At 38.4% G+C, this 26,769-nt stretch overlaps 2 protein-coding genes across 2 annotated transcripts; one reads left to right on the top strand and one right to left on the bottom strand.

Moving 5' to 3' along the window:
• The first annotated feature begins 237 nt into the window (after positions 1-237).
• On the top strand, positions 238-13,668 carry tollip (toll interacting protein). The gene is made up of 6 exons (XM_008306572.1): positions 238-410; positions 3,758-3,907; positions 6,178-6,360; positions 7,675-7,827; positions 11,445-11,529; positions 11,809-13,668. Exons 1-6 carry the CDS (start codon positions 378-380, stop codon positions 12,030-12,032), a joined length of 828 nt encoding a protein of 275 aa, XP_008304794.1. The 5' UTR covers positions 238-377; the 3' UTR covers positions 12,033-13,668.
• Positions 13,669-13,768: 100 nt separating this feature from the next.
• On the bottom strand, positions 13,769-25,087 carry LOC103376199 (intestinal mucin-like protein). The gene is made up of 18 exons (XM_008306571.1): positions 24,785-25,087; positions 24,059-24,230; positions 22,822-23,069; positions 22,499-22,682; positions 21,568-21,787; positions 20,857-21,029; positions 20,697-20,766; positions 20,218-20,330; positions 20,071-20,102; positions 19,817-19,985; positions 18,862-18,957; positions 18,579-18,619; positions 17,929-18,186; positions 15,464-15,565; positions 14,959-15,087; positions 14,827-14,866; positions 14,617-14,737; positions 13,769-14,141 (listed from the first exon to the last, which is right to left on the bottom strand). The coding sequence occupies exons 1-18, from the start codon at positions 24,917-24,919 to the stop codon at positions 13,940-13,942; spliced, it is 2,505 nt and encodes an 834-aa protein (XP_008304793.1). The 5' UTR covers positions 24,920-25,087; the 3' UTR covers positions 13,769-13,939.
• Between the last annotated feature and the right edge of the window lie 1,682 nt (positions 25,088-26,769).

Below are 26,769 nucleotides of genomic sequence, written 5' to 3'. Positions count from 1 at the left end.
TGGGTCCAAGCGTGTAAATAACAACAACAACAACAAAAAGAAAAAACAAATAAATCACAGATCATTCACTGAAATCAACGTGGAACGTCAGTAACTTTCTTCACCGTGTTGGACTCAAGATTGAACTACAATCTGTTCATGGAGTTCTATTAATTACCTGCAGAGGGCAGCAAAACAACTTTTCTGTGTCTAATCTGCTGTAAATTACACAAGAAGAAGAAGCAAACGCGGAAGAAGAAGGAGGAGGAAAAAGAAGACGAAGAAGAAGATTGTAAACCCAGCCGCGATCATTCGTTATTTAATTTGCTAAAACAACTCAGTGATTTGAGAAAACTCAAGACTCGACGGTGTTCTAACCCAGACAGTGAAAACACGACATGGCGACAACCATCAGCACTCAGAGGGGACAGGTAATAGCTCGGTGTTCGTTCATCATCATTTGATAATTAGCTAACTTTAGTCTCCAAATAACAACATACAGTTCAACACCCACAACACTCATCGTATCACCTACACTGTTAGTAGCGGGGTAATATTGAGTTTAGTCATTAACCAGCGAACCTTAGTTTAGGTTAGCTAGCTAACTGCTGCGTATGTACGGATTAAGCCAAGTTAACATCAACAGCGACGTGCAGAGTTTCCTGTGCCAATGGCTGCCACACAAACCCAAAGCACAAGATTCGCACCACAATGTTTAAAAGCTGGCAGGGCCTTGTTGAGATTGCAGGTAAGGTTTTCTTATGACTCTTAATGTTGACCTAGTTGCTGCACAGTGGGACGGAGCAGCAGCACTTCCGTCTCGTCCTGTGCAATCTGTCGATCCTGCAGATGTTCACTTTTATGTAAAAACGTTCTTGGTCCTCTATACCTTGCCTTGGCCTCAAAAGTTGCCCTAATCTTTTGTTTCTTGATGCTGAAAGTACCCTGATGTTTGCACTGTCTTCCCATGTTTTACAAGTAGAGGTAACTTCATTTTCACGTCGTCAGTCACTTGGCTTGACGAGCTTATGGTTACTGCTTGATAGTGCGAAGTTGGAAGAGTCAGTTCTTTATTTTCTTTGTATATCAAGCCCTTAAAAAAAAAAAAAAGATAAGCAACATGGCATTATTGGCTTCATAAATCTGTTCACGTGACTGCATTGTAGTCATTCAGGCAGAGGTCACATTTCCTATAATGTTCCAGACATACCCCCACAGTCATGGAGAGAGCCACAGCACACACAGTATTTGTCATTAAGGTGAGGTTAGACAATACTCCAAATAATGTAAAATGAATCGTCTGTCCATATTTGATGGTAATCTACCAGCTACTTTGTCAACAGTAAAGAGCAGTGTGACCTGCTGACTGATCCTGATCGATCCTGTCTCCATGTTAGGCATGATTTCTAATTCAGACTAATTAATGACGATACTGCAGTTGCTCTGTGTGTAAATGGACACAGCTCTCTCTCTCTTTGAAGACGCTCATATGGATTCTGCAGATATTTAATAAACTCAAACAGTAATTTAACAAGACTCTATTTCTGTAGAATAATTTGACACTATTTGAATTACTTTCACTTTGGCAGCCTGAGGGTCATCTAAAAGAGATGGTGTGGTTGGACATTGATTATGTTATTAAATTACCAGTATATGTAGATATCTATTCTCCAACCATGCAACCCTTACCATTTGTAATAGGAAATTTAAGCTTAAATTTATGTTAGAAGATCTTAGATTAGTGTTAGCATGAGGGTCAGGTTGCTAGCTAAAATGGACAGCTGCCAGATGCTTTTTTTCCCACAACAATGCTGCCGATATCATCAACACATCTGCCACAGATAGCAGTTAGACAGCAGGTGGTTTATGGATCCTAATGTGTGGACAGCAATCACATCTGTAACTCTATCTCATTTACCAATAAGAGGCACCATCTGGTGGCACAGGCAGGTACTACAGCTATGCTGCCATACATTTTCTGACATACATGCCTCTGGTCTTATTTTTTTTTGGTTATTATATTTTTAATTGATTCAATTATTCTTCGTTATGAATAGATTAACATGTAATCACTTACATCCCTAAAAACTGCGTGATATTAGATCTGAAAATCTAAGATTTCTTCATGTTCTAATTTCGACAAGCTATTATGTTTATACAACATCAACATGTCACAAACCACAAATGAGTTTAATCATTCTGATAGCTTGCTGAATTGTAGGTTGAGAGAGAAAGAAAATATTGATTCCTGTTGGGGTATTTCTCCAAAGTCAAATTGCCCTGGTAGGCCAAATGTGTGTTGTTGTTGTTTTTTTTTTTTTTGTTTTTTTTTACAAAGACATAATTTCAGTGCATGTAATTCTTAATATAAAATTATCTAAATATGATGTATGCTTCAAACAAGAAGCTTCCAGGATACTCTAATGAGAAGAATTTTGACCTTACTGTAAAAAAAGACTAATTGCCCTTACTGCCTGATGTGCATGTGCAAATGCATAGAGATTGCTACTTTGACTACCTTGGAGGTAGAATTTGCAGATATAAGTGTTTGGTGTGTGTCTTCTGTGCAACAGCTAATTAGCTCAGTCGCTTTGGCCCCCACTTGAACCATTGTTTTTCTTTTTGCTTCCCCAGCATTTTAAAGTAGACGTGTGCAAACTGTGATATTAGAAGGATTTTAATTTGGTCTAGGCGAAATCAAATTTTTAGTTCTGCCCAGGCACATTTGAAATCTGCCTAGACCAAATCAAAATTTTAGTCTCGTCGCTGCCTCCTTTATATTAAACTCCGTTAAGTTTTAGGTGAGGTCTCTCCTTTAAACTGGTAGCTTCAATGTATGTTGGAGGTGCTGACAAGAGTCCAAATGATAATGAAGATACTCGCCTTTTATGAGTGGATTTCCTGTACGCTGTGGTCTTATGATCCCATCAACCTTCATTTAAATACAGGTCTCGGAATGGCATTTCTCATGTTGTGTACCAGTAGTTTCTGATTTGCTCCCATTATGCTTGAGAATGAAGTTGAAAATGAAACAGCCATTTAATATAGGGGACGCAGTACTGATGTCATGCAAACGCACACATCTGTCTGTGCTGTACTTCATAGCACCTCCAAAATACATTCAAAATTTACCAGTGCAAAGTATCCATTTACATCTAAATGTATGTACAATGTTAAAGAACTTTACATGTGATAGTCTTCATGAACCACCACATACGGCCACTTTTGGCTGTGCTGATATGATGGGTAATTTTCGACTCACACAATTTAAGACAGGAGTTTCTCATATTTTCTATCACTTTCTGGTTTTAGATTATACTTGCATGGAGACATAAACATACACATAAAGAAACATACATAAAAATGGACAGCCACTTCAACCCCAAATCCTTAAAACCATCCTGGCGCTACATCTGGTGTTTGTGGTGATGGGTCAAATTATAGGACTCAAAACTTAAAACATTACTCAAAACAACATTACACCCAGGTGTGTACTATCTATGTTATTAAAATTCCATTATAAATCCCCATCTCCCACTCACCCCTTTACCTAGTTTATTCATATACAAAAAACACTTTTGAGTACATTTATAGGTAAAATCCAAGAACACCTTATCAATAGTTTTCCTAAAATCAGCAAACATGTTTACTTTTAATTGAAACTACTACTAACACAGTGTGATAAAGGCTAGTCCCTAAAATACATTAAGTTAGGCATATCAGGTTTTACTGGCCACCTGTCTTAGTTATGTGTTTTCTCTTGTATGTGTGTATACAGGTGTACATCGGGGAGCTTCCCCATGACTTCCTGCGAATCACCCCAACCCAGCAACAGCAGCAGGTACAACTGGATGCCCAAGCAGCCAGACAGCTGCAATATGGAGGCTCAGTAGGCACTGTAGGGCGACTCAGCATTACTGTGGTCCAGGTAAATACAGCCCAGCTTCATCAATAACCCTACATCTGGTTTTCATTCAAATATTGGTATCAATATGAAGGAGTGGGCCTTCTGGCCAGAAGAATGTGACTGTTTTGAGTCAGAATCATGATCCATAGTCTGATTCACAATTCCCTCTAAAGATTTATTTGAACTTGTTTGTTCGCATGATGAATTGTGTACATGGTTGCCTAGATACAAAGCTTTTCACATGAAGTCGCGACACATCACATGGTTGGATTGAGCATGTAGCATTGTATGCTGCTTCAACACAATGCTTTCACTATAGTCAGTGAAGGTGCATGCAGCAGGATTGTAACAAACATAAGTGGTGCATATGCCCTATAGAAATCCACACTGTAAACGTAAAACAAGACCGGTGTTCTAATAATACATTTTACGTGAGTTATTCACAGCCCTTTAACACAGTAATCGGTCATAAAGTGTCTGCCATATTTTAAATGAAGCTAAAGGCATAGAGGAAATGACAACTTTGATTTAAACAGGGCTTCACTTTGGAGTCTTGATCACCAGGTGTATGTCAGTAGTTGCCAGCTGACGTTTGCCTTTTAACTTTATGCCGTAAAGATGTAGAAGATTTTAACTTACCCATTATAACAAACTTGGTGAAAAACTTTGTTTCACAGCACAGTAGTTGGTCCAAAAACTGAAGTCAGCAACGGCAAAACGAAGCCCACTGTCTTGTTTTGCTACACCCCTATGGGACAAGTCTATGGGATACGTTAAAGGTTTAGCGTAGCCATGGTATAAAGGCTGAACTCAGAAATATCTAACAGGATTTAAATATTTAAGGCCTTTATTTGTCACAAACTATTGATAATGTATATCCTGTTTTTGCTCTGATTTTATCTAGAAAGTGTGAAGTGAATTGGTGATTCATTTTTCTGCTGCTTTAGTGCTTCTTTTGTGATCCTTACTGCTATCCTCTGAACGACATGTTGACTTCTGCTTGTACAATAAGTAACACCTCCAAGATGGTGCTTCCAATGGGTGTTGTCCTAGTAATGTAACAACCAATCATGTTTTTGCGGACGAAGAAAGTTTGGACAACGATCTTATGTTCTTATTTATTTTAATTATAGCTCTGTATGGTTCCGCTGTGAAGCAAATTAAGCCAAAGTAGTATTGCCCACAATATAAGATCATCAAATTTCCAACCCCCACCAGTAACATGTACTTCTAACATATAAAAAAACATTATGAATGACTGCAACTTAAAACATTTTTACGGCCATCTGGTATTTCTACAAAGATAATTCAGCTCTCCAAGTATACAAATACCATCATCTTTTTGCAGATGTACAATGTTTAAGCTAAGCTGGATTTAATATAACAGCATGGTAATACCAGTTTGTACCAACTGCTTATTGTACATTTGAAATCAACCATGCAGTGAATACACTTGAATATGAATTGCACTCAAAAGATTTTGATATTAGTCCTGTTGTGCTTGAACAGAGCTTGGTATGGTCATGCACATGCCACAGGTCCGGGCAGCAACTCATCACTCAGATCAGTGCATGACAAAGAGTGATCCACATTAAAAATTTGCAGTGTCACCATGCACCTGCAGAAGCAGCACTGTGGCAAAGTCTGGGAAGATCTCTGTAAACAACCCAACCTTTATGTTGAGGATCATTACTGGTGGCGAGAGTTGCATCTCAGACTAAGAGGCAGAGTTCAAAGTCTTGTGTTTACAGTGAAAGTGACTGCAGTCTCTGAGCAAGAAGGTATGTCAGGTCAGGAGTGCACTGGGAGCATGCTTATTGTTTTCTTTGGCATACACAGAACTCTACACTGAGTGCGTCTCCCGTGGTCAGACTGTTAATGCTGCATACTACTCTAAGGTATTGACATGTATGAGGGAGAACATTCAGTGAAAACCACTTGAATTGTGGTACAATTATCCTAGCAGGTGCTTCATCACAAAAACACACCTGTTTTGACACAGTGGAGGAGATCTAGTGTGCATCACAGATGGTCTTTGACATGCTTACAGAACCAGAGTTTCAGGAAGTGTTCAAAGCATGGTGGGAGCGTTGACAACAATATATTGTCACACAAGGTGACTTGTATGAAGGGGTTTGTGACCACATTTTATTAACTTGTGGAATTTGCTTTTTATAGGCATAAATCCTAAAGTTTTTGATTGCACCCCTTACATAGGCCAGCTGGACTGTGTAACGGCCAGCTTGAATGTATCACCTAATGGAAACCAGCTTGTTTATTTCATTGTATAGGCCAAGCTGGCTAAAAACTATGGCATGACCCGAATGGATCCATACTGCAGGGTCAGACTGGGTTATGCAGTCTACGAGACACCAACTGCTCATAACGGAGCCAAGAATCCTCGCTGGAACAAGGTGATTCAGTGCACGGTGCCTCCTGGGGTGGACTCTTTCTACCTGGAAATCTTTGATGAGGTGAGGAGATGGGGAAGGTCGGAGAGACCACAGAAAATTTACTGTACATATGTGAAAACTGTTTATATATATATTTATATACAATATTAATTACATATAATTAGATGCCTGTTGATTTAATTTTGTTATTCCCTCCTGCAAATTGCAAAAATAGACACTGCTTTGAACATTTTAAACTATTGTTCTTTTTATTATTTGGGTAAATGTTAATTAAACTATTTTACTTGAGAAGAGCTGTAGGTCACTTGGAATTTTGCATATCTGATTCTTTTTTCAGTCAATTTGGTAGTCTTTCTCTACATTTCTATTTACCATTAGATTGCCCCAACTGTATAACACTAAATGAAAATTGCAATAGTTCTTTCTCACGATGTACCTCTATATATAATATATATAAAATCTTTCAAGACAAGATTGCTGGTCTAACAAAAACTGCTGTTTGAAATGTTTTTGATTGAATATGTTACGGTTTCACTTATTTCTGACTGTCACATGTTACCTCAGGTAATTCCCATGTTTTCAACAAGTCTAGTGACAAAACCACTGTTGCTCTATGAATGTTATGAACTTGTGTAATTAATCGATGACCTTAGTTTGTCAGATAATCAATGAGTGTGTTGTTTAAAAAAATCTGTTGTGCAATCGTGATATCTTGTAAATGTATGCTTGCACAGCAGTTCTTACAGTTCACTCTTAACACCAAACATGGTTGTTGATGAGCCAAAACACAACTGCTCTCATACATTGTCTCATCTCACAACTGTGATGCATGACAAGGTTGACGACGTGGTTTTTAATCGTTATATATTTTAAAATGATCTCAGCAGTGTATCAAGCAATGCATTGTCAACCTCAATTAAGCAATCATTGTCAGCAATGTCAAATATTTTACATTGCTGTTGATTCCCCTCAGCACTATTGGCATAATTATCACAAAGGGAGGGGACTGTCGAATGCAGAAAAATAAGAAAATGTACAATAAGTATGTGCAAAATTAAAGTCACTCAAGGCAGGCACTGAAGGCAAGTTTGGATCAGAAGCTTTTTTGGATTACACTGAGTCAAATGCCAAAAAAATAATCCTGTCCTCAGTAGACTAATAAAAGAAAAAGAATTGGAGCTGATGGAATAATTCATTTAATTAAACATTTTTTTGGGACCGATTTTACCATCAGCATTATCCTTTTGTCACTGGAACAATGTCCCTTCACAAATGTAATCTGTTTGCTTTATGCCTTTTTGAATCTGTGTATATAATGATTTGTCAGCCTTCAAGTTCCATGGGTTTTTTTTATGTGTTTTTGCTCATGTCCAGAGAGCATTTTCTATGGACGATAGGATAGCATGGACTCATGTCACCATCCCTGAAGGCCTGAGGGAGGGCAACGTGGTGGATGAGTGGTTCAGCCTTAGCGGCAGGCAGGGCGACGACAAGGAAGGCATGATCAACCTGGTGATGTCTTTTGCTGTGAGTACATTTACAGACAAGCAGGAAGTTACTGTGAGATTATCAGTTGAATCAGATGGAAATTCACTGGTAGACTTGTCAGTATCGATGTACATTTTATGTCACTCGTGTCATTCTGTATAAAATTAACCTAATCTTTTTGGATTTTTTTTGGTATACAGTAAATTTTCTATATTTATTAAAGCCCAAATTTTACCTTCATACTATTTATATTTTCAGATTTATAGGTCCTCATAAGGGTGCGTTGAAATGTTGCACTTTTAATTTGCATTCATTTTTTTTTTTTACAACATCCACTCCAGGTGTTAGAATCTAAAGCCGAAATTTCCTTTTTGTTCAGCTTGATTTTCTTTTTCTACAACCAACTTTGTACGTCAATATCATAGGATGTATCATAATTTCAAAAGCAGAGCTGCAGCAGGTTCATGGCAACGGGCACTGGTACCCTGGAAGTTTTACCTGGTATCTGATAATTTACTGGAGGAAATTGTGAAAAATGCATTTCAGGTAAACTTTCAGGGGTCATATAAGCATATGGGGTTGGGGCTTTGTCAGACCATTTATTTATTTATTTATTTATTTATGTATGTATGTATGTATGTATGTATGTATTTATGTATTTATGTATGTATGTATGTATGTATGTATGTATTTATGTATTTATGTATGTATGTATGTATGTATGTATGTATGTATGTATTTATTTATTTATTTATTTATTTATTTAGGCAGGACCATTTTCTAGCCACCATTCCTTCATATACAGTGCTATAAAAAAGTATTTTGTGATGTCTTCTATTTTTGCATATTTGTCACATTTAAACGTTCCAGATCATCAAACTAATATTTAGATTTATTTAATGTTAGACAGAGATAACCCACAAAATACAGCATGCAGTTTTTAAATGATTTATTGAAGATTTATTGAAAACCTATATCATGCCTGTGAAAAAGTAACTGACCCACTAAACCAAATAACTGGTTGGGCGACCCTTGGCAGCAACAGCTGCAGTTAAACATTAGCGATTGCTTGTGATCAGTCTTTTACATTTCCATGGAGGAACTTTGGTCCACTCTTATCTGCAGAATAGTTTTAATTCAGCCACATTAGATGGTTTTTGAGCATGAACTGCCCTTTTAAGGTCTAGCTACAGCATCTGAATTAGATTCAAGTCCGGTCCACTCCTAAAGACAAATTTTGTTCTTTTTGAGCCATTCAGAGATGGACTTGCTTGTGTGCTGTTGGTATGATGTTCTTCTTGTGGAATGAAGTATTAACTTTACACCAGATGTAACTGGGCGTATGCATTCCACAAAGTTCCACCTTTGACTCATCAGTTTACAGGATGTTATCCCAAAAGTCTTGGGCCTCATCTAGATATTTTTTGCAAATGCCAGATGAGTCTTTATGTTCTTGTTGGTCAGGAGTGGTTTGCATCTTGCAGCTCTCCCATTAATCCATTTCTGGCCAGCACCTTTCTTATTGTGGAGTCATGTATGCTGACCTTAACTGAGGCAAGTGAGGCCTGTAGTTGTTTTGATCTTCGTCTGGATTCTTTTGTGACCTCCTGGATGAGATGTTGATGTGCTCTTGGAGAAATTGGGTCGGCCGGCTACTCCTGGGAAGGTTCACCACTGCTCCATGTTTCTTCATTTGTGGATAATGATTCTCACTGTGGTTCTCTATAGTCCCAGAGCCCTATCAATGGCTTTGTAACCCTTTCTATACTGATAATTGTCAGTGACTTTGTTTCACGTCTGTTCTTGAATCTCTTTAGAACGTGACATCATTTGCTGCTTTATGAGACCCTTTAGCTACTTCACAATGCCAGACAGGTTTTATTGAGGTGAAGTTTAGATTCCAAAAGCGTGGCAGTAATTATACATGGATGTGGCTGGTGAAAATGAACCCAATTGCCAAAATATGTGAGGTTATTTGATGGACTGGTAGCTAAGGGGGCAATTACTTTTTCACATCGGGTAAGGTGGGGCTGTACAGTATTTTTCTTCAATAAATGAAATCAGATTTAAAAACTGCATTTTATATTTTCTTGGGGTTTCTTTCTCTAATATTAACATTACTTTGATGATCTGAAATATTTATGTGTGACAAATATGCAAAAATAGGAGATATCTGTAGGGGGCCAATACTTTTCCACAGCACTGTATGGACATATTTTGACACTTGCGAAATGTGAAACTTGAGATTATATTTGGAAGGAAGAAAATAAGATTGTGATAATCCTAAGTAAATGAGGACAATGTAATTGTAAAAAAAGACAAGTGTTGGATACCAAAATTACACATCATCACTGTTCACAATCTGAGGTTGGAAAAAGGCCAACAGTACAAACTGACAGAACAGGAACTAAATATCATCAGAAAGACTCTCAAACAAACACTGAATGCTGCAAACTGATTTGATCAGTGTTTTCCCTCTATTTCACAGCCATTAGCTACATTTGCAAATGTTAAAATGAGCCTGGTATCAAAACTGTAACTTTTCATTTTCTGTAACTTGTTCTGACCAGCCACCTACCCCACATGCTTATATGCCCCTTGAAAGTTTACCCACAATTAACTTTTCAAAGGGTACCAATACTTGTTCCATGACTGTACGTCATAAGACATTAAATCCTAAAGTAATGGTACAAAGAACAATCCGCTAATTCTGAGGGGTCGCTTGGGATGCATTGATTGATTGATTGATTGTTTTAATTTTTATTTTTTTTAAATAAATTAATTACCTTAGTAGTTACTTTGTAACTTTGCAACTTTTTTCAACTTTTTAAGTTAATCTAAGTCTCTCATCTTCACAAAATGTTTATGTCGAGTTTCTGCTCAAAATACTGCACAGATTGTTTAGTTCTTCCATGTCTATAATACCACTGGTTTTATTTCCAGACATGGTTTCTGTAGCTTTAAATTAAACTGAGACTGTTCCATGCAGAAGGCCATAAGCCTGCATCTACTCCGTTCAGTGAGTGGCAGACAGGAGGCGGGGCCAGCTGGGCATAGAGACTATCCTGTTGTGACATCACAGAAGCACTGAAAGAATCTGTTAGTGCTATTTTTGAAACTCCAGTGTGCAAATACCACATTTCCAGAGGCAAAGCAGTGCATCTGTTTCAAACTGGTACATTTTAAACAGGCAATGGAATTACGAGATCATCTTTAAAGTGATCTATTTGCAGCAGTTGGTGGCTATGCTACAGAAGTGGGGCTCTCATTTATTGCAGAACTGGTGGTTTGATCACCAGCTCCTTCTGTCAGCAGGTCAAATTGTCCTCTAGTAAACACTGAATTTTCCATTAGAATTTTATTTTAGCCTATGCAGGAAAAAGTATACAACCACCGTTCAATACAGCTACACAGTTGTATTTGTCACTGTTAGTAAGCCTGAGCCTCAAAAGAACAACATGACTAAGCAACTATCAGCTCATAGCTACTGGCAAATCGATCTCGACCAGGGGATCGAGACTCTGACGGGGAAGCTCTGTTTGATACAAGCACCGCTATAGCGGTAGTTTGATTTAAAGAAAATAGAGACTTTATTACACATTTCTGTGTAGAAGGGGGAATAAAACTGTTAATCTTTTTCTGTATTTTTGTGCTAGTCCTTACCAGCAGGGATGATGACTCAGTCTGTTGTCCTAATGCCCTCTGTGTATCAGCAGGGAGTGGGATATGTGCCCATTGCAGGTAATACACATGCACATCAATATATTGAAGCTCTTTTGTTCAGAATGTTGAATGTCTTATATGTGTCTATAGAGAAACCTTTTTAAAAAACAAAATTTCATGATGCCATAGAATGTCATTAGATTCATTGTAGTTTATCCTTCTGAACTATAAATTTGTACAGAAAGCCCCATTAGAATACTTGGACTGTATGCATTTATTTACATTTATTTTTCAGACCTTTCAAATTTTGCATCTGCAATCTAGCTTTTGCATTAACAGTATGTACTGTGTTTCTAGGAGTGCCTGCAGTCTACAATCAGGGCATGGTGCCCATGGCAATGCCAACAACCATGCCAGCTGTTGGGGGCCAGGGGCCAGTGTGCAGTGAGGAGGACCTGAAGGCTTTGCAGGACATGTTTCCTAACCTGGATAAGGAGGTGGTTCGCACTGTGCTGGACGCACAGCAGGGAAACAAGGACGCTGCCATTAACTCTCTGCTTCAGATGGCTGAGGAGCTCTAACTGCAGACTACACTGAGAATGGACATGCCAACATACAGATCTGCATGCACACAGATATTAAAAAAAAAAATAGCCTTCACTCACAGAGAGGCTGCCCACCCTTTTACAAACATACACAGTCCCCCCACAGTGTGACTTTCTTTCACCCTGTAGCCATGTCTAAGCTCCCACCAGCGCCACCAGCTCACAGAGATCTGTTTCGTCTCCCCTTCCTTGTCAGCCAACCAGTACAAATGAAGTATGGACTGTCTCTGCTTCCACACAGCTCTCTGTCCCAACTGCTACTTGATGATCAGCTCCCTTTGGTTTTAGTATTTTGTTGATTTAAAATTATGGTATATCAATGGCAGTTGTATTTGGCTAAAGGGTTGTATAACAGTAGAGACTCAAACTACACGTTGGGTTGGCAGTAAATCTTACTAGCTCACATAATTTTGTGTTTCTTGAATGTTTCATTGTCATAGTATTTTACTGTAGCCATGCTATTCCTCACACTGATGCTAGTGTTTGATTGACATCGTTTGAGCTGTAGTAAATCCATCTTCCATTTATGTTGATCCTTTCCTCAATAGTATGCTTTGCACTTGTCTGTTGTAACTTGCAATGACCTACATGTGGTTCATATGTTGCCGTAAAATGTTTAGGGCATCTGCAATCTAATTAATCATTCTGGATCTATTAAATTATATAGAAATTTGCATGTGACTGGAGATTTGAGGATGAATGAATGACTGAATTAGAAGAAACCTGTTTAAAAGGAAATATCCCAGCTGTACACCACAGCCCTCCACTCAGCCATCTTTCACAATGATAGCAAAATTCTTTCGCAATGTTTTTATGTAACCCCTTTTCAGTCTGAGTAAGGATATGACGATTCTGTTATAATGTAATGCCCTCTGGAGTCACTTTTCAAATGAGCTGTGGAGTTTTAAAGATGCAGTGTGAAAATGAAGATACTTTGAAGCTTTCAGGATGTTGTCTGTAGAGTTTTGGAAACCAACAACACGTCCATCTGCTTCTTGATTGGCTAAACAGCAACAGCTGTTCTCAGAAGCACTTTTTGCCTCTCGAGCTGTGAGGCCAGAGTGACCAGACTTGAGATGAAATGCCCCCACCTTCTTACTGTAGGGCCATCATCAGGTTCAAACTTGTACGAATAAAGAAAAGATTTTGGGAGCTTGTTTATGCTTCATTGTTGGCTATATCAGACAGCAGCTTCTATCAGTATGAGCACATAGTGTTTTTCAGCGGCTGTATTTGCATGTGTTGTAGCGCCTAAAGCTTTCTGTTATCTTAAGTTTGGTTGTTAAAGCACTGTCTGCCAAAGGTCTCATTTAAGTGAGGTTGGCTGAATGTTTGAGGTGTGACTCCAAAACTGTTGCTGTAGATTTTAAAAAAAAATTGTCATGTGAGTTTGTTGTTTTTAAGTCTTAAATTAAATTTTCAGATTTAAATTTATTGACATTCCAGCAACTGCAAAGTTTTAAGTCAGAAGAGAATAATAAGTATCGCAGAGTATTTTTGGAGCAATGTGCACTCAGCTGATATCAGTTAGTTTGTTGTGAGAATGGAAAGCCTTTCTGTGAGGTTATGCCCCTCAAAATGTCATACTGTCATTAAAGTATTTGAAACAAAATGTTTTGCTATTCACTTCCAATATACAGACTGCAGTGTTCTTCAGTGTGTGTATGTTCTTTGATGTACATAATTCCCCAAAAAGAATGTTCATGCAATCATTCATGTTGCAGAAATATTTTAATAAGCATAATAACAAGAAAGCTGAAGGAAGTTTATATCAAAGTAGTGTGGTTTGACACTGAAAAGGAGAATGCGTCTGGTTATAAATAGTAAAAGTTGACAATGAAGAAAGGTTAAGCCTGGCCTAACATAAAACACCAAGTAACTAATCAGCGTCTCCTGCGCTGTTGCGGTTTGGACGTCGTCCCTGTCGCACATTCTGTTTTGCTGCAGCGGCACGTCTGCACCTGGGTGTAGGAGTGCTGGACTTTGGATCCATCACTGCAGGATAGCTCCACCTGCTTCAGACTGGTGCTTGCCTCCTGGCAACACTCACATTGACGTATCATGGTGTTAGCTGCTGCAGAATACCTACACAAACACACACAGATCACAGCTCTTATTCTCTTCACTGGTAACAGTAAGTCATGAACATGAGGGTGTACAGTTGAGAACAAAAAGAGAGCAACAGATTTATTAACTCATCATTTCTAAGCACAGCAGTTTCATTTAGGAAGCTTATGTTATTTTAGTTTGAACACAGAATACACAATTGTTTCACAAAACTCCAAAAATACCAAAATCAAAATTATTAGGTCCCCTGATGCTAATACTAAACTGTATTCATTTTGTTGGATAACAGTCTGCAGTGGTTTGACGTCTTTGGGGGTATGGAGGGATCCCTGTCCATTCTTCCTTGGTCAGTCTTTCAAGCTTTTCCAGATGGACCCTCGTCTTAACTTGTTTCATATGTTAGAAAGCTGAATTCCACCTGAGATGACTGCAGTGAAAACTAAGTGGTCTTGCTGCTTATATTAAAGGTAAAATATGGTGCTGGTGGACTTACTTAGATGAACTTCCACAGTGTCCGGCACAGAATGTGATGTTGACTGGTTGCAGGCTCTTGCAACTGTTCACTTCAATGACTGTCTGCTCACTCTGGACCTCACAGACACTCTGAAGCTTACCTGGAACACATGACACACAGGTTTGTCCTCTTGTACACTGTCTGTGCTTAAAATGAATTCATAATTTTATCATTATTTAAATAACTAACAGGTTTTGCAGCATCCATTGGTGTCAGTTGATTCAGTGCCCTGGAGGAGAAATGACACATTTCAAATTGTGTGTTAGACATTGGCAGTATGTGCTGAAGCAGAAGACAAGGAGAGAGATTTAATAAACTTACAGGTACACAGTCCAGGGGGTTAAAGGGAGGACAGGTGGTCTTGATTTTCTTTGTGGTAACCTGTCCATTGACCTTTTCACAAGTATACTGCATGCACTTATCAGCAGGGGATACATAAGTGTTGTTCACCTGTACCAACATAAAGAGTGGAGCTGAGTCACATCAGCTACTCAACAAAGCAATCATCATTTTTGAGTCATAAAAGCAGCCCCATCATTATTAGTACATCTCAGGAATAGAATGTTAAGAACTAGTGTAACTGAATGTAGGTGTATTTAACAGCTTCTGGTATCTCTCAAAAACGTAAAAAACTATAAATTATGATTCTTTGTCTTTTTAAGGTAAAATACATTGCTTTATCTGTCTATGAATCATTAGCTAGCAAAAATTAAATAAAGAAAATAAAATATTCACATATTGTTGAAGGCATATTGCTGCACTTAATATCCCTTTTCTCATTTTCTTGCCTATTAAATATAAAGAAATACAAAGTTGCAGTACTGACCTCAATGATATGTACTGTCAGGTTGCCAGGTGTAGTGAAAATACAGCTCTTTTGGACACACGTCCCACAGCACTTTCCAGCAACAGTCTGATATTCGTAACCCTTGAGACAAAGTGAGGGAGACAATTTTTTAAAAAAGAAAAAAGAGAACACATCTTTACCTTTGTAAGAAAATGATACAGCGTGCAATGCATCTTCACTTTAGTGTGCTGTAAAATGGTCAATATTGATCTCTTGTGAATATCATCTATTTTGAGCTTCAAAATGTATTATTTGTTCTGCTGTCACAGCAGCCCATTCCTGTTGCACAAATTCAAACAAATTTGCTTTGTTTTTGGGGCTTGTGGTTCTTCATTTTGTGTTTGATGATTTTCCACAAGTTTTCAGTTGGATTTAGATCTGGTGATTGATCAGGCCAAGGCATGGTTCTAATGTTCTGGTTCTCCATCCAGGCTTTAACTGACCTTGCCGTGTGGCAAGGGGCATTGGCTTGTTGGAAAATCCAGTCATTCGAGGCAGGACAGAATTTTCCAGCTGATGGAAGAAGACTGTTTTCAAGAGTAGCCCTGTACATGACCTGGTTCATTGGCCCTTCACACAATTGCATTTGAAGAGAACCTTAGCCCAATCATCAACAGTCCAATCCATGTGATCCCCAGCAAAGAGTAACCTGGCTTTCCTCTGCCTTTCATTGATGAAGGGCTTCTTTCATGCCCTGTGTGACTTTAGACTAGCTTCAAGAAGTCGGTTTCAAACTGTCTTTGCCCAACAAATCACATTTCTTGACAGTGCCCACTCATTTTTAAGGTCCCTGGAGGTCTGACGACAATTCCTGACACAGGAACGGATGAGTGCACGGTCATCTCCTGCCGTAACCAGCTGGCAATTAGGTAGCACCATGTTGGGCTTGTTTTTTCTGAAGGGTTGTCTTGGAGATCTTCAGTTTTTTCGCTACCTGTCTCTCACTCATGTCAATTTCCAGCAGTGCCAAGTTGGCTACTTTTGTGGCTTCACATAACTCTTTTGTTTTAGGCATTATGTGAGAACGGAATAAGCAGGAAACCACTCTAGGCCTTTACATGTGTAGTGCTGCTTATGACATGAAATGGCCTTTTATATACCCTGGGAATACAATTAAGCTTAAGCATGTTAAATAGGACATAAAGAATTACGTAATTCAGCTGCATATTTTGTCCTGTTCATTGTATTCTTTAGGTAATATACCTTTAGTGGTACCAGGCATTAGAAAACAAGGGTGGTCTAATAATTTTTTCCATGACTGTATATAAAGAGAAACTGTTGAACATCAAGTTAAAAAAATATATAAACGAGACACTGAGGACTCCCAGAGAAAGGAGGTTTACAGGTGGGAATCAAAACAACAAGCGTCACACTCACACACATCTGCCCCTACACAATCATTAAGGCCACCCAGAAAACCACGTTTGCGCAATGCCAAGCGCCTCGACAACAGAGAGGACATGGCAGCCGTGACGAGTCTTCCATGGACAGTGACAGCGACCCTGGAATTCCTCCGAGCGACCACACTTTATTAGACAAACCAAAGAATTGGGACCAATGGGGAAGAAGAAATGTAGATGGGGATTACGCGCATCCAGATACCGGACACCGGCGGCGGACCCGCAGCCGCTCAATGAAACGGTAATTAACATTTCTTCGAAGGAGTTATCAAAAGATCAGCTTTTCCGATTGATTTTTTGGGGTTTAAAATTAGATCTTAAATTACGCCACTTTCCTCCTAAAAACACAAGCTCTACTACAAATGCACCTTCTCTGACCTTTAAAGACAAAAGCATCCCAAGTCCAAACATGAACACGACAGGGGACACCCTGGACAGGTCGCCAGTCTATCACAGGGCTACACTTAGAGACAGACAACCAAGCACACTCACATTCACACCTACGGACAATTTAGAATCACCAATTAACCTCAACATGTTTTTGGACTGTGTGGGAGGAAGCCAGAGAACCCGGAGAGAACCCACACTGCACGGGGAGAACATGTAAACTCCACGCAGAAAATCCCGGGTGTCCTAACCTAGAACCTTCTAACTGTGAGGCGATGATGCTAACCACCACCCCTCATTAAAAACATATCTCACCTTAATGATTTGCCTGTAGATGTCCTATTACTGACTCTTGACATTACAGGCCTTTACACCAACATACCTCACGATGGTGGTTTGGAAGCTCGAGTTATGGGAATCTATTTGTGGGGCTCTTTGAAAGGATTTTTGTCATTAGCCCAGTTTAGAAAACACCTAAATCAGTAAATGGTACAGATATATAGACAACATCTTTTGTATCTACAATGGAAACTCAGATGAACTGTCAGTAGTAGTGCAACTGCATCCCTGAAATAAAAGTCAATTCCAATAAGAGTGGTGCTTTTGTATCATAGTAGTGAATGTTTGTTTGCTGGCATGTCCTGTAAATGATCTCACCTCAGAACAGCTTTTGTTGCAGACAACAGGTTTGCAGGTAATGACGTTCAGCTTGGTAACGGGATTCATGTTGGGGCCACAGTAACACTCCTGGCAAGGCCCAGGTGTGGAGGACCCCACTGATATAGGTTTTACTGTTGTTTCTGCACTCTCTTGCTCCAATGACAGTGCTGTTGTTCCTGAAGGTTGTCCTGCTACTGATGGAACTTCCAACGGTGCTTCTGATGGTGTTTCTGGTATTTGTATCTTGGCACCAGGCTACAGAATTACATGTCATATATTGATAGCATTAATCAAGTATTCTGAGGGAGCCTTCAAACCTGCACTTCAATTCAAACACACCAAGAGGTACAAACATAAAGTGTGACTGTAAGCCAGTAGGTTTTACTTTTTAACTTCCGAATACTTATTTATGTGTTTGTTTAATAATTCTGGTCTGACAAAGAACAAATGAAAAAAGAAGTAATTATGAATATTGTTAAGGACAATTGGACCTTTTGGGATGCATCATGCAAAACAACATAATGACTCACATGCACGTTACCATTTTCACCAATGACTTTGAATGATTATATCACTCCTAGCAGCTTTGGAACACTGATCGCTATGCTACGATGTACTATGTTATTGTGTAGTAACTGTGTGATTACCATGTACTCAGTCATGTTGTAGACGCATACACCCTTCGGAACTGCAGAAACCAAAACAAGACATTACTTAGTTTAACACAGACACACAAACAGGTGTGCAGGGTGGAAAGCATTCATAGACATGGCAGGGAGAGGAATGTTTGAGGTGTGTTTCTGCATCGAAACTTCTAAAAGAAACCTCTTACAAGCTCTGTGTATGTTTTTTTTTTTTCAGGAATATAGCTCTGAATTACATATGGTACACACAGCAGATAGAACAAGTTGATTGATTAAAGGTTCATACCACATTCGTAGGATTGGCAGCAGGTGCTGTTAGTGATTTTGAGTTGGAAGCCCACCGAGCAGGTGATTGGAGCGGAACACAGGCTTACATTGCATTCTGTTGGAGACAAAAGGATTGAATAATTATCAGTATGTGAATGAGGAGATATGGATACTTTTGCCATTGATAGAACCATAACAGCACTTCTGCATGTTTAGATCACTAGAAGTAAGCAAGAGACTATGCTAAGCTCAACTCTCTTTTTAGAAGGGCTCTGCTCACACTTCCATTCATTTATTACTGTCTTGTACAATCAGTCTGATCTGCTGATCACTGAGCAGCTTCACTGAAGCAGTTACATTAAAGAAAGCAATGTCTTTGTCTTGACTTGCTTTGCTCTGTTTTTCAGATGAAAAGCTTGTCAGGGCCTTTAGACAGGCAGGCATGTCTGGACGACACTTTTCTTACAGCAAATGCTGTATTTTTTGAGAAATATACTGTTGACCGAAATTACAAAGCCCATGATTATGCACTTTAGTATGTATGTCATAAAGCAATCACATTACTGTGCTAATTCAGATTGCCTTCAGTGACCTGTCTGGCTGGTCTGAACTGTTTTGTCCACATCACTAAAAATCAGGGCTATTTGAACACTGTTGACTGTTGAAAATCAATAGCTCAGTAACTTCCTGTACATACTGTATGTTACAACTGAGTTATGTTTTTACTACTAATGTAATTTGACAGATCTAGCACTTAGATTGCTGTGTGCATTGTAATTTGAACCAGCATTAACTTGTTCATCCAGATATCAAAATGCATATCACTTGCTGACATGAAGTCACAATAGGCTGTGCAGTTCAAACTTCTACACCAATTCCAGGAAAATAAACCATGTGTATAATTCTTGGCTTTTAACTGTGTGTTATCATCAGCCATACAGTTTTACATCTAGTTCAATGTCATGACAACTGACCACATGATTGTGTTGTGCAGCATGTGTCTGTTTTGTTGACCAACTGCTGTCCAGGTTCGCTGCAGTTAGGACTGTGCACTGATGGACACTGAACAGGCTGACACTCGATGCTCATGGAATCCTGGTCACACCTACAGTTGTTGCAGTCACTTGTCCATGTGTCACCAGGCTGGTTAAGGGGAACAAACCAGTTTAGACACACAACACATGCTTTAATAGCAAACATAATGACATGTGTCAGGCAGAATTCTCACCACTCTGGGTTTTCCATCAGGGCCAATACAATCTGAAATTCAAACACAGACAACTGGTTGTAAATATATAGGTGTGACTGCTAATGTTTTGGTGAAAAATGTTCCATGATCCAGAGAAGCCAAGTTTTCGATACAATCTCTGCTTACCACAGGAGGTGACACATGTGTCATGCACTGTGTTGAATAAGGTGGTGCCATTAGGACAGAAACAACCCTCTTTAGTGGATGGTTTGCTATATGTCTGGAACTGCTTGTTGTATCTGGTGTGAGAAATGGAAGGGCTGGTTATGACAATGGTGTAAACACTTTACCTTTACCTATGATGCAGAATTATTCAAACTGTCACTCTCAAATAGAGTAATAGTATTTCATAGTAGATCCTTCTGGCTCTAATCAAGTCTGGATATCTGTTTACGAGAGTTTTGTATTGAAATATTCATTATATAAAACTTCAATTGATCCTCAAAATCTGATTAATGCCAGAGATATCCATCTCACACACTGAAAAGCAATAACACAACTTTCAGTAGTGACATTAAACATGTCATGATTCAGTGCTCAGTCGTGGTGTGTAAATGTTAAGATAGCTAAAACAAAACAAATCATATTGCTGAAGTCGTCTTTACCTGTTACTGCATGTTGGCTCTATAGATGGACCACATGCCATGTAAACTTTATTGCTTGGACACTTGAGCTCTGTAAGACGGAAATATGTTTAATATACGTTTCTCAGAACGACAAAAAGTATTGTAACAAGTATTGTACACTGTTGAATTTATATCTCACCACACAGCCCGTTGGTAGCGTTCCTCCAGTCAACACAGACTCCTGCATTAGAGCACTCAGTGGCATAGGCCTCAAGGCTGGAGCAGGTGGCATTGCTACTCTTGCAATTGTCAGCCAAACAGGCCTTCATAAATGGTGCTGGGGATATGACTGAGTTGCATTGTGCAAATACACTAGAGGGGACATATGAGTCACAACAGTATGTCAGTATAGACAACATCAAACAACTCTGCACACAGTGACAGGAAGAATGTAAGCATCATTTAAGATGATTTAACACAGGTCTGCAGTAAACATTAACTTCATAACACAAATGGTTATTTTTTGTGTGATTTAGGAATATGGTATATTTTAAGGGCATAAAATGCAGGCAAAATTTGAAAAAGTTCAACAATAAAAAGGATCAGAAAAAATGACAAATGATTACAAAACGCAGGTTGTGTCTTTTAAATAAGAAAATAATCTAAAAAAAAAAATACAGTTATTCCACAAAAGTAGTCTCCAATGTATTGAACTATCCATGAAAACAATAAAAATATTACTAATAAGAGAAATAAGTGGAACAAATCCTAAGTTTTCAATAGCAGGCAAATGGACTTCTTTTTTCTTGAAAATGTTTTTTAATGTGTAACTTTGATGAGGACCTGAACGACTGAGAAACTACAGATAGGTGGAAGATAAAGTTTTGGAATATTTTGTGGTTTCCCTTACCTGCTGGTGAGGAGATTACAGACGTCAGATTTGCAAACTTGCTCTGTTGTTAAGTGCGAAGGTTCTGAAGTGGTCGTGGGTGGTTGTGTAGTAATTGGTGGGCTTGTGGGGGTGACACAGGATGAACCCGGGACTTTCCACTGACCTGCAGATGTTGAGCAGTTTTCCACCTGACCATTTGGAGAACGGCATTCATTGGCCTGGGAGTTGTCACATGTCCCTAGTAAAGGAGACACAGCAGAATGAAGACAGAGCAACTGACTTCATACATGAACCAACTCCCTATAGAGATTTGTTTGTAAGAAACATGTATGATCATGTTCAGAATTTGTGTGCCAGGTGTACCATGAAATGTGGAGAACAAAGTGCGAGAAAGCCCAAGCCTAAGTATCATGACATACAGCAGTGGGACAGGAGATGTATATCTGTGTATTTATGTGTCTTTGTCTGTGTGTGTGTGTGTGTGTGTGTGTGTGTGTGTGTCAATCCTGGGTGGAAAGGGTGACTCTGGACAAGATGCAGATACATACACTCATTATTTCGTAAAAGTCCCATGTGCATGTCTCTCTATATATATGCTCCTGTGTGTGATTAGTACAATTCAGCTATGCAGTCACACGTGCACATGCACACATGTACACAGAAAGTATGGGCTGTTGTGGTAAACTTTCCACGTCTGCAAGTATGCGGGAGTCTGCTCAGCAGTAGTGAGCATATCTGGCAAAATTGTGCGCACTCAGAATCAGTGACAGCAAAGAAATCAAAGAATATTAGTGAGCTAGAAGGTTTTGCACATGAGCAATGGAATTCCTAAAAGCAGGTACAACAGGCAGTTCTTAAATGCCCTTTGGTTACAAGGGGGAGTGAAATTTTTTAATCCATTTGAACTAATGATTTCGCTAAGTAAGGGTTAAGGATTCTGGTAACTTACCACACTGTCCCTCAGTGTTTCCTTCAAAGAGGGAATAGGGAAGGTCAATGCTAAATGAGGAGCCCCTATAGACCACTTTTGTGTTGATTGCCTTTATCTCCAGTGTGATCACCATATCTGTGCTGGTGAGTTGCAGTTCAGAATTGCTGTATGCGGGATAAATGCGTTTCTGATTTATATATACCTATAGGAGAAGCAAACAAAACATTACAGAAGACTATCACACAAGTACAACACCTGTTGGGTCATGCATTGCACTACTTTAGTGAGTGAGAAGTTTAAGTGTGATTCTGACACTAAAACAACTTTGCAACATTGCTTACCACATTAGTTTCTGTTCCTGAAGTCTTCAACTGAGTCAAAACAACGTTGTAGGATTGGTATGTAATAATGAGACCTTTGGGACAGAATGTGTCCGTTGAAGGATCACAGTAACGATTATTTACTATCATAGTTAAATTATATTTAGCAATAATTTCTTTGATCAAGTAGTAAGAGCAGTTCTCCATGAAACTATACGATGTTCCATCAAAAGTCAAGTAGTGGGATCCACCCCAGACACTGCACACACCTGCAGGATTAAAAGAAGGAAAAATGGAAATTATAAATAGGAACTAAAATAGGCAGAAAAAACAATTATCTCTACCAAGAAGGTAATTCTTAGCCCTTTTCAGACATGGGAACATTGCTGTCGAACCCATTAAAGATGGGATTCTGTTATTTAGACATAGGTCAGTTTTTTGTTAAATTTCCTCACGGCCTCATTCAGACATACCCCCACAGTGCCAGAAAGAGCCACGGTACACACGTGATATCTGTCATTTTACGTGAGAGTAGATAATACACCAAGTGGTGTAAATTCAACAATTTCCCTGAGGTTTGCACCAAAGGGATCAATAAAGTTCTGTTCTATTCTATTCTATTCTATTCTATTCTATTCTATTCTATTCTATAAGGCATAATAATGTAACAATGGAGTAAATCTAAACTAATAGCAGAAATCAAATTGTCTAAACAACAAAAAACCCAGTTTATTTCTCAGAACTTAACCTGAGGATGGCCGCAATGTAACAAAATAATTAACTGCGCTGATAAACTGTGACACTATCACCTGTCTGAGGTGAAGAAAAGTTCACAGTGTGACTGAGATGCTAGTCACTTCTTTCTCTATGTGTTATCATAGCTGATTAATGGTGTTTCTGCTGTTGCTCCTTGCATCAGTTTATGCTGTACATTGTGCTTTATTGCAAGGGCCTGTTGTGCCAAACACATGCTATATTTATCAAATAGATGCTCCAGAAGCAATTAAGCTATAATTAATAAACACAATTAATGATTAATGTAATGCAAACTAATTGTGGACACGGACTTTTGGTTGGTGTTATCAAACTTAGATTTAAATGCAAAATCATTCATATATATTTTTGGCAATGTTTTGAAATTATGCCTAACTACAATTTTAATTATTAATTTATAGTGACATTGCAATTTAACTTCCTGACACAAGATTCTCTCCAAAGATTTTAGATATGTTATTGAAAGGTTACATATTGAACTTACATTCACATTCATAGTGAAAGCAACATCCATTGGCATCATAAACCTTGGAAACGTTGCGTCCATTGGAACAGATGGATTGATGCGAGGTAGGACAAACAGTATGTGTCTCTGTGATCTTGCCATTGGTGCACGTAGCTGTGGTGCAGTTATTTACCTTCCACGACTGTCCATTCTGAATAGAGACGGAGAAACAGTATCTCATGAGGATAATAAAGTGTTCAACTGTACTTCCATGAACTTATTGGTACTGGAGGTTGGACCAGAAATGATTAATTAATTAATTTTAAAAAAATGATTTAACCAACAACGATATGCAGTTAAACATTACCGTAATAGTACAATAAATAAAATAAAATAGGATTTGAAGTGTGGTCTATTGTCTTGTTTCTAATATCTGTGACTATACATGGGGTGCTTTTACCAAATACACAAGTGCAAGAAAACAAGTTTGCTGGGCTGTCTACCTCTCTGGGCAGGTAGGCAGCAAACTAAAGCATCTGACACCAAGACTAGAGTTGCCACACAGTCTCACAGTTGGGAAACAATCTCAGCGTGCCACATGGAAATGTCAAGTCTTCTGGTTTGGCTCTGCACCCTGTGTCATTACTAAACTAGGGCTTTATCAGAGTTTAACAGAAAATTCCCCAAATTCTAAACAAAATACCATGTTTCTACTCTTTCCAAAACCCCACCATGAATAAAAACATATTTTATCTTCTATCTCACCTTTCTTGATGGATACACGTCATTGCAGTCAAATGTAGTTGATGGAGTTTCTGATGTATTGACAGTAGAGGTAGGCGTAGTTGTGGCCAGAGGAGTCGAGCTTGAAATTGTGGCCTCTGTCGTGGTGCTAAACATTGTTGCAGTTGAATGTGCAGTAGTGCTGGGTATTGGTGTCGTAGAACATGGGTTCTGTTTTGTTTCAACTTTACAAGACGCATTGCAATATGCAGAATAACACCATCCCAAGCCATCAGTGACATTGTACACCAAGTCCCCTGTGAAAAAAAGCACAGAATTGATAAGAGTTTATAACACAAAATTAAGTTGTAACTGATTAATAAGGAGTTAGCAATGGCCTGATAATCATTGACTACTGAGGTAGTATTTTGCAGCTAATCTGTAAGACCATTATACTATTTTACTTAGGGATGCACAAAAACAGTAACTAATAATTACATAATGCAGCAGCTTCTGAAACTGATTGTGGCCGCTCTTATTGTGATTCCACCAGACATGACACAGCATGTTTCAGAAACAGACAGCAAAAAGCAACTATTTAAATACATAGTTCACTGACCCATGGTGGAAGGCTAAACATCAAAGAATATATGCATGCAGACACAGTGTCATAAACTCATGCCTGGTGGAATCCATGAACATCCGCATTTTGGAGACACTGGACTTGTGGAATTGCATTAATTTACCACTGTTTTATTTGTCAGAAAAGCAATAACCCTGTGTCTGGAATTTTAATTCCATTGGATTAGAATTGATTTAGATACAGTGACTTCTAGCACAATCACAATATCAACACTGACGCTCTGAAGGCACACCCCAGTTTGGTAAAATCCCAACCACTGATCTGGTAACATCACCATCAAGTTTCCTACAAGTTTCCTACGAGATCATACATAGAAATCACTCACTTACAACAAGTCTTCAAAAATGACCAGTTCATTCTTTCAACATGGTATACCAGAACTACAGAGATCCAAAACATCAGCTTTTTCAATATCAACAACTTTAAGGTTAAGGTTTAAGGTTAAGTTTTTGAAATTTGTCTAGCACAACCACAAACACCTCCAAACTAAGCGATGAAATGCTAAAACTTGCAGACCTAAACAAACGTCACAAAAATACAAAGCTCAAAGTGCAAACCAACTCACCTGCTCTATGCCGAGTAACACAAATTTACAACTTATACAATATAAAACTCTTCCAGTGTACAGAGTATATACTTCATCATGCCAACCAGTTCACTTATCCTCTATCTACAAATCTGTGAACTCAGAACATTTGCACAAGCCTTGCAGTTAAATACCAAAACCTATTACTCATTTATCTAGCTTTCATAACCTACTTTACTTTTTCATTTAAAAAATACAGAGAGCTGAACAGCTTTATTAGACCATCTGTCTAACTTGTTTGCACTCAGCTCTCGACATTTTCCCATTTTGAACAGGAATGAGGAATTTCAAACTGAATTCACCTTTTCATACAAAAAAATTGAGCTGGCTCACTGGGCGTCTCTGAGAAGTGAGAAATTAATCAAGGATAATATTCAACAACTACAACTAATGTTTCTGTTCCGAAATGCAAGTAAATAACTATAACTGACACCTTAGTCAATAAATAATAATGTGCTTTATGATTTTTTTCTTTTCTTTTTTTTGTGAAACAGTAAATTTGAAAATTCATGAATAACAATAATATTATAGCTTTCAAAATATCATTTCGGTTACAGAACTTCTACACACTGGTGTATTAACCATTACAGAAACATGAAAAACGATTATGGTAATTACCAATGCTGGCAATTTAGGGTAGCTGTGGTATTAACCTGACATTGGATGGTGGTCTAAAAAATGTGTTAAGCACTGTATATAACTATTGTAAATTATGTTACTTTTTAAACTTACAGTAACAATTTTATATATACATACATAAACACACACATATACTCTCTGATATATATATATATATAT

This window comes from Stegastes partitus, unplaced genomic scaffold, assembly GCF_000690725.1.
Source record: "Stegastes partitus isolate 25-593 unplaced genomic scaffold, Stegastes_partitus-1.0.2 Scaffold3706, whole genome shotgun sequence".
Classification (NCBI taxonomy): domain Eukaryota; kingdom Metazoa; phylum Chordata; class Actinopteri; family Pomacentridae; genus Stegastes; species Stegastes partitus.
Note: the sequence above shows the minus strand (reverse complement) of the source record. Positions and strands in the feature narration are given on the sequence as shown.

Bases quoted from the DNA above. Each gene is read 5' to 3' on its own strand.
- tollip (XM_008306572.1), top strand. From the start codon at position 378: ATGGCGACAACCATCAGCACTCAGAGGGGACAG. The intron at 3,908-6,177 runs GTAAATACAGCC...TTCATTGTATAG, and splicing joins TCAGCATTACTGTGGTCCAG to GCCAAGCTGGCTAAAAACTA. The intron at 7,828-11,444 runs GTGAGTACATTT...TTTTTGTGCTAG, and splicing joins ACCTGGTGATGTCTTTTGCT to TCCTTACCAGCAGGGATGAT.
- LOC103376199 (XM_008306571.1), bottom strand. From the start codon at position 24,919: ATGTTTAGCACCACGACAGAGGCCACAATTTCAAGCTCGACTCCTCTG. The intron at 15,566-17,928 runs GTGAGATCATTT...CTTTGTCTCAAG, and splicing joins GCAACAAAAGCTGTTCTGAG to GGTTACGAATATCAGACTGT. The intron at 14,738-14,826 runs GTTAGTTATTTA...CATGTGTTCCAG, and splicing joins CAATGGATGCTGCAAAACCT to GTAAGCTTCAGAGTGTCTGT.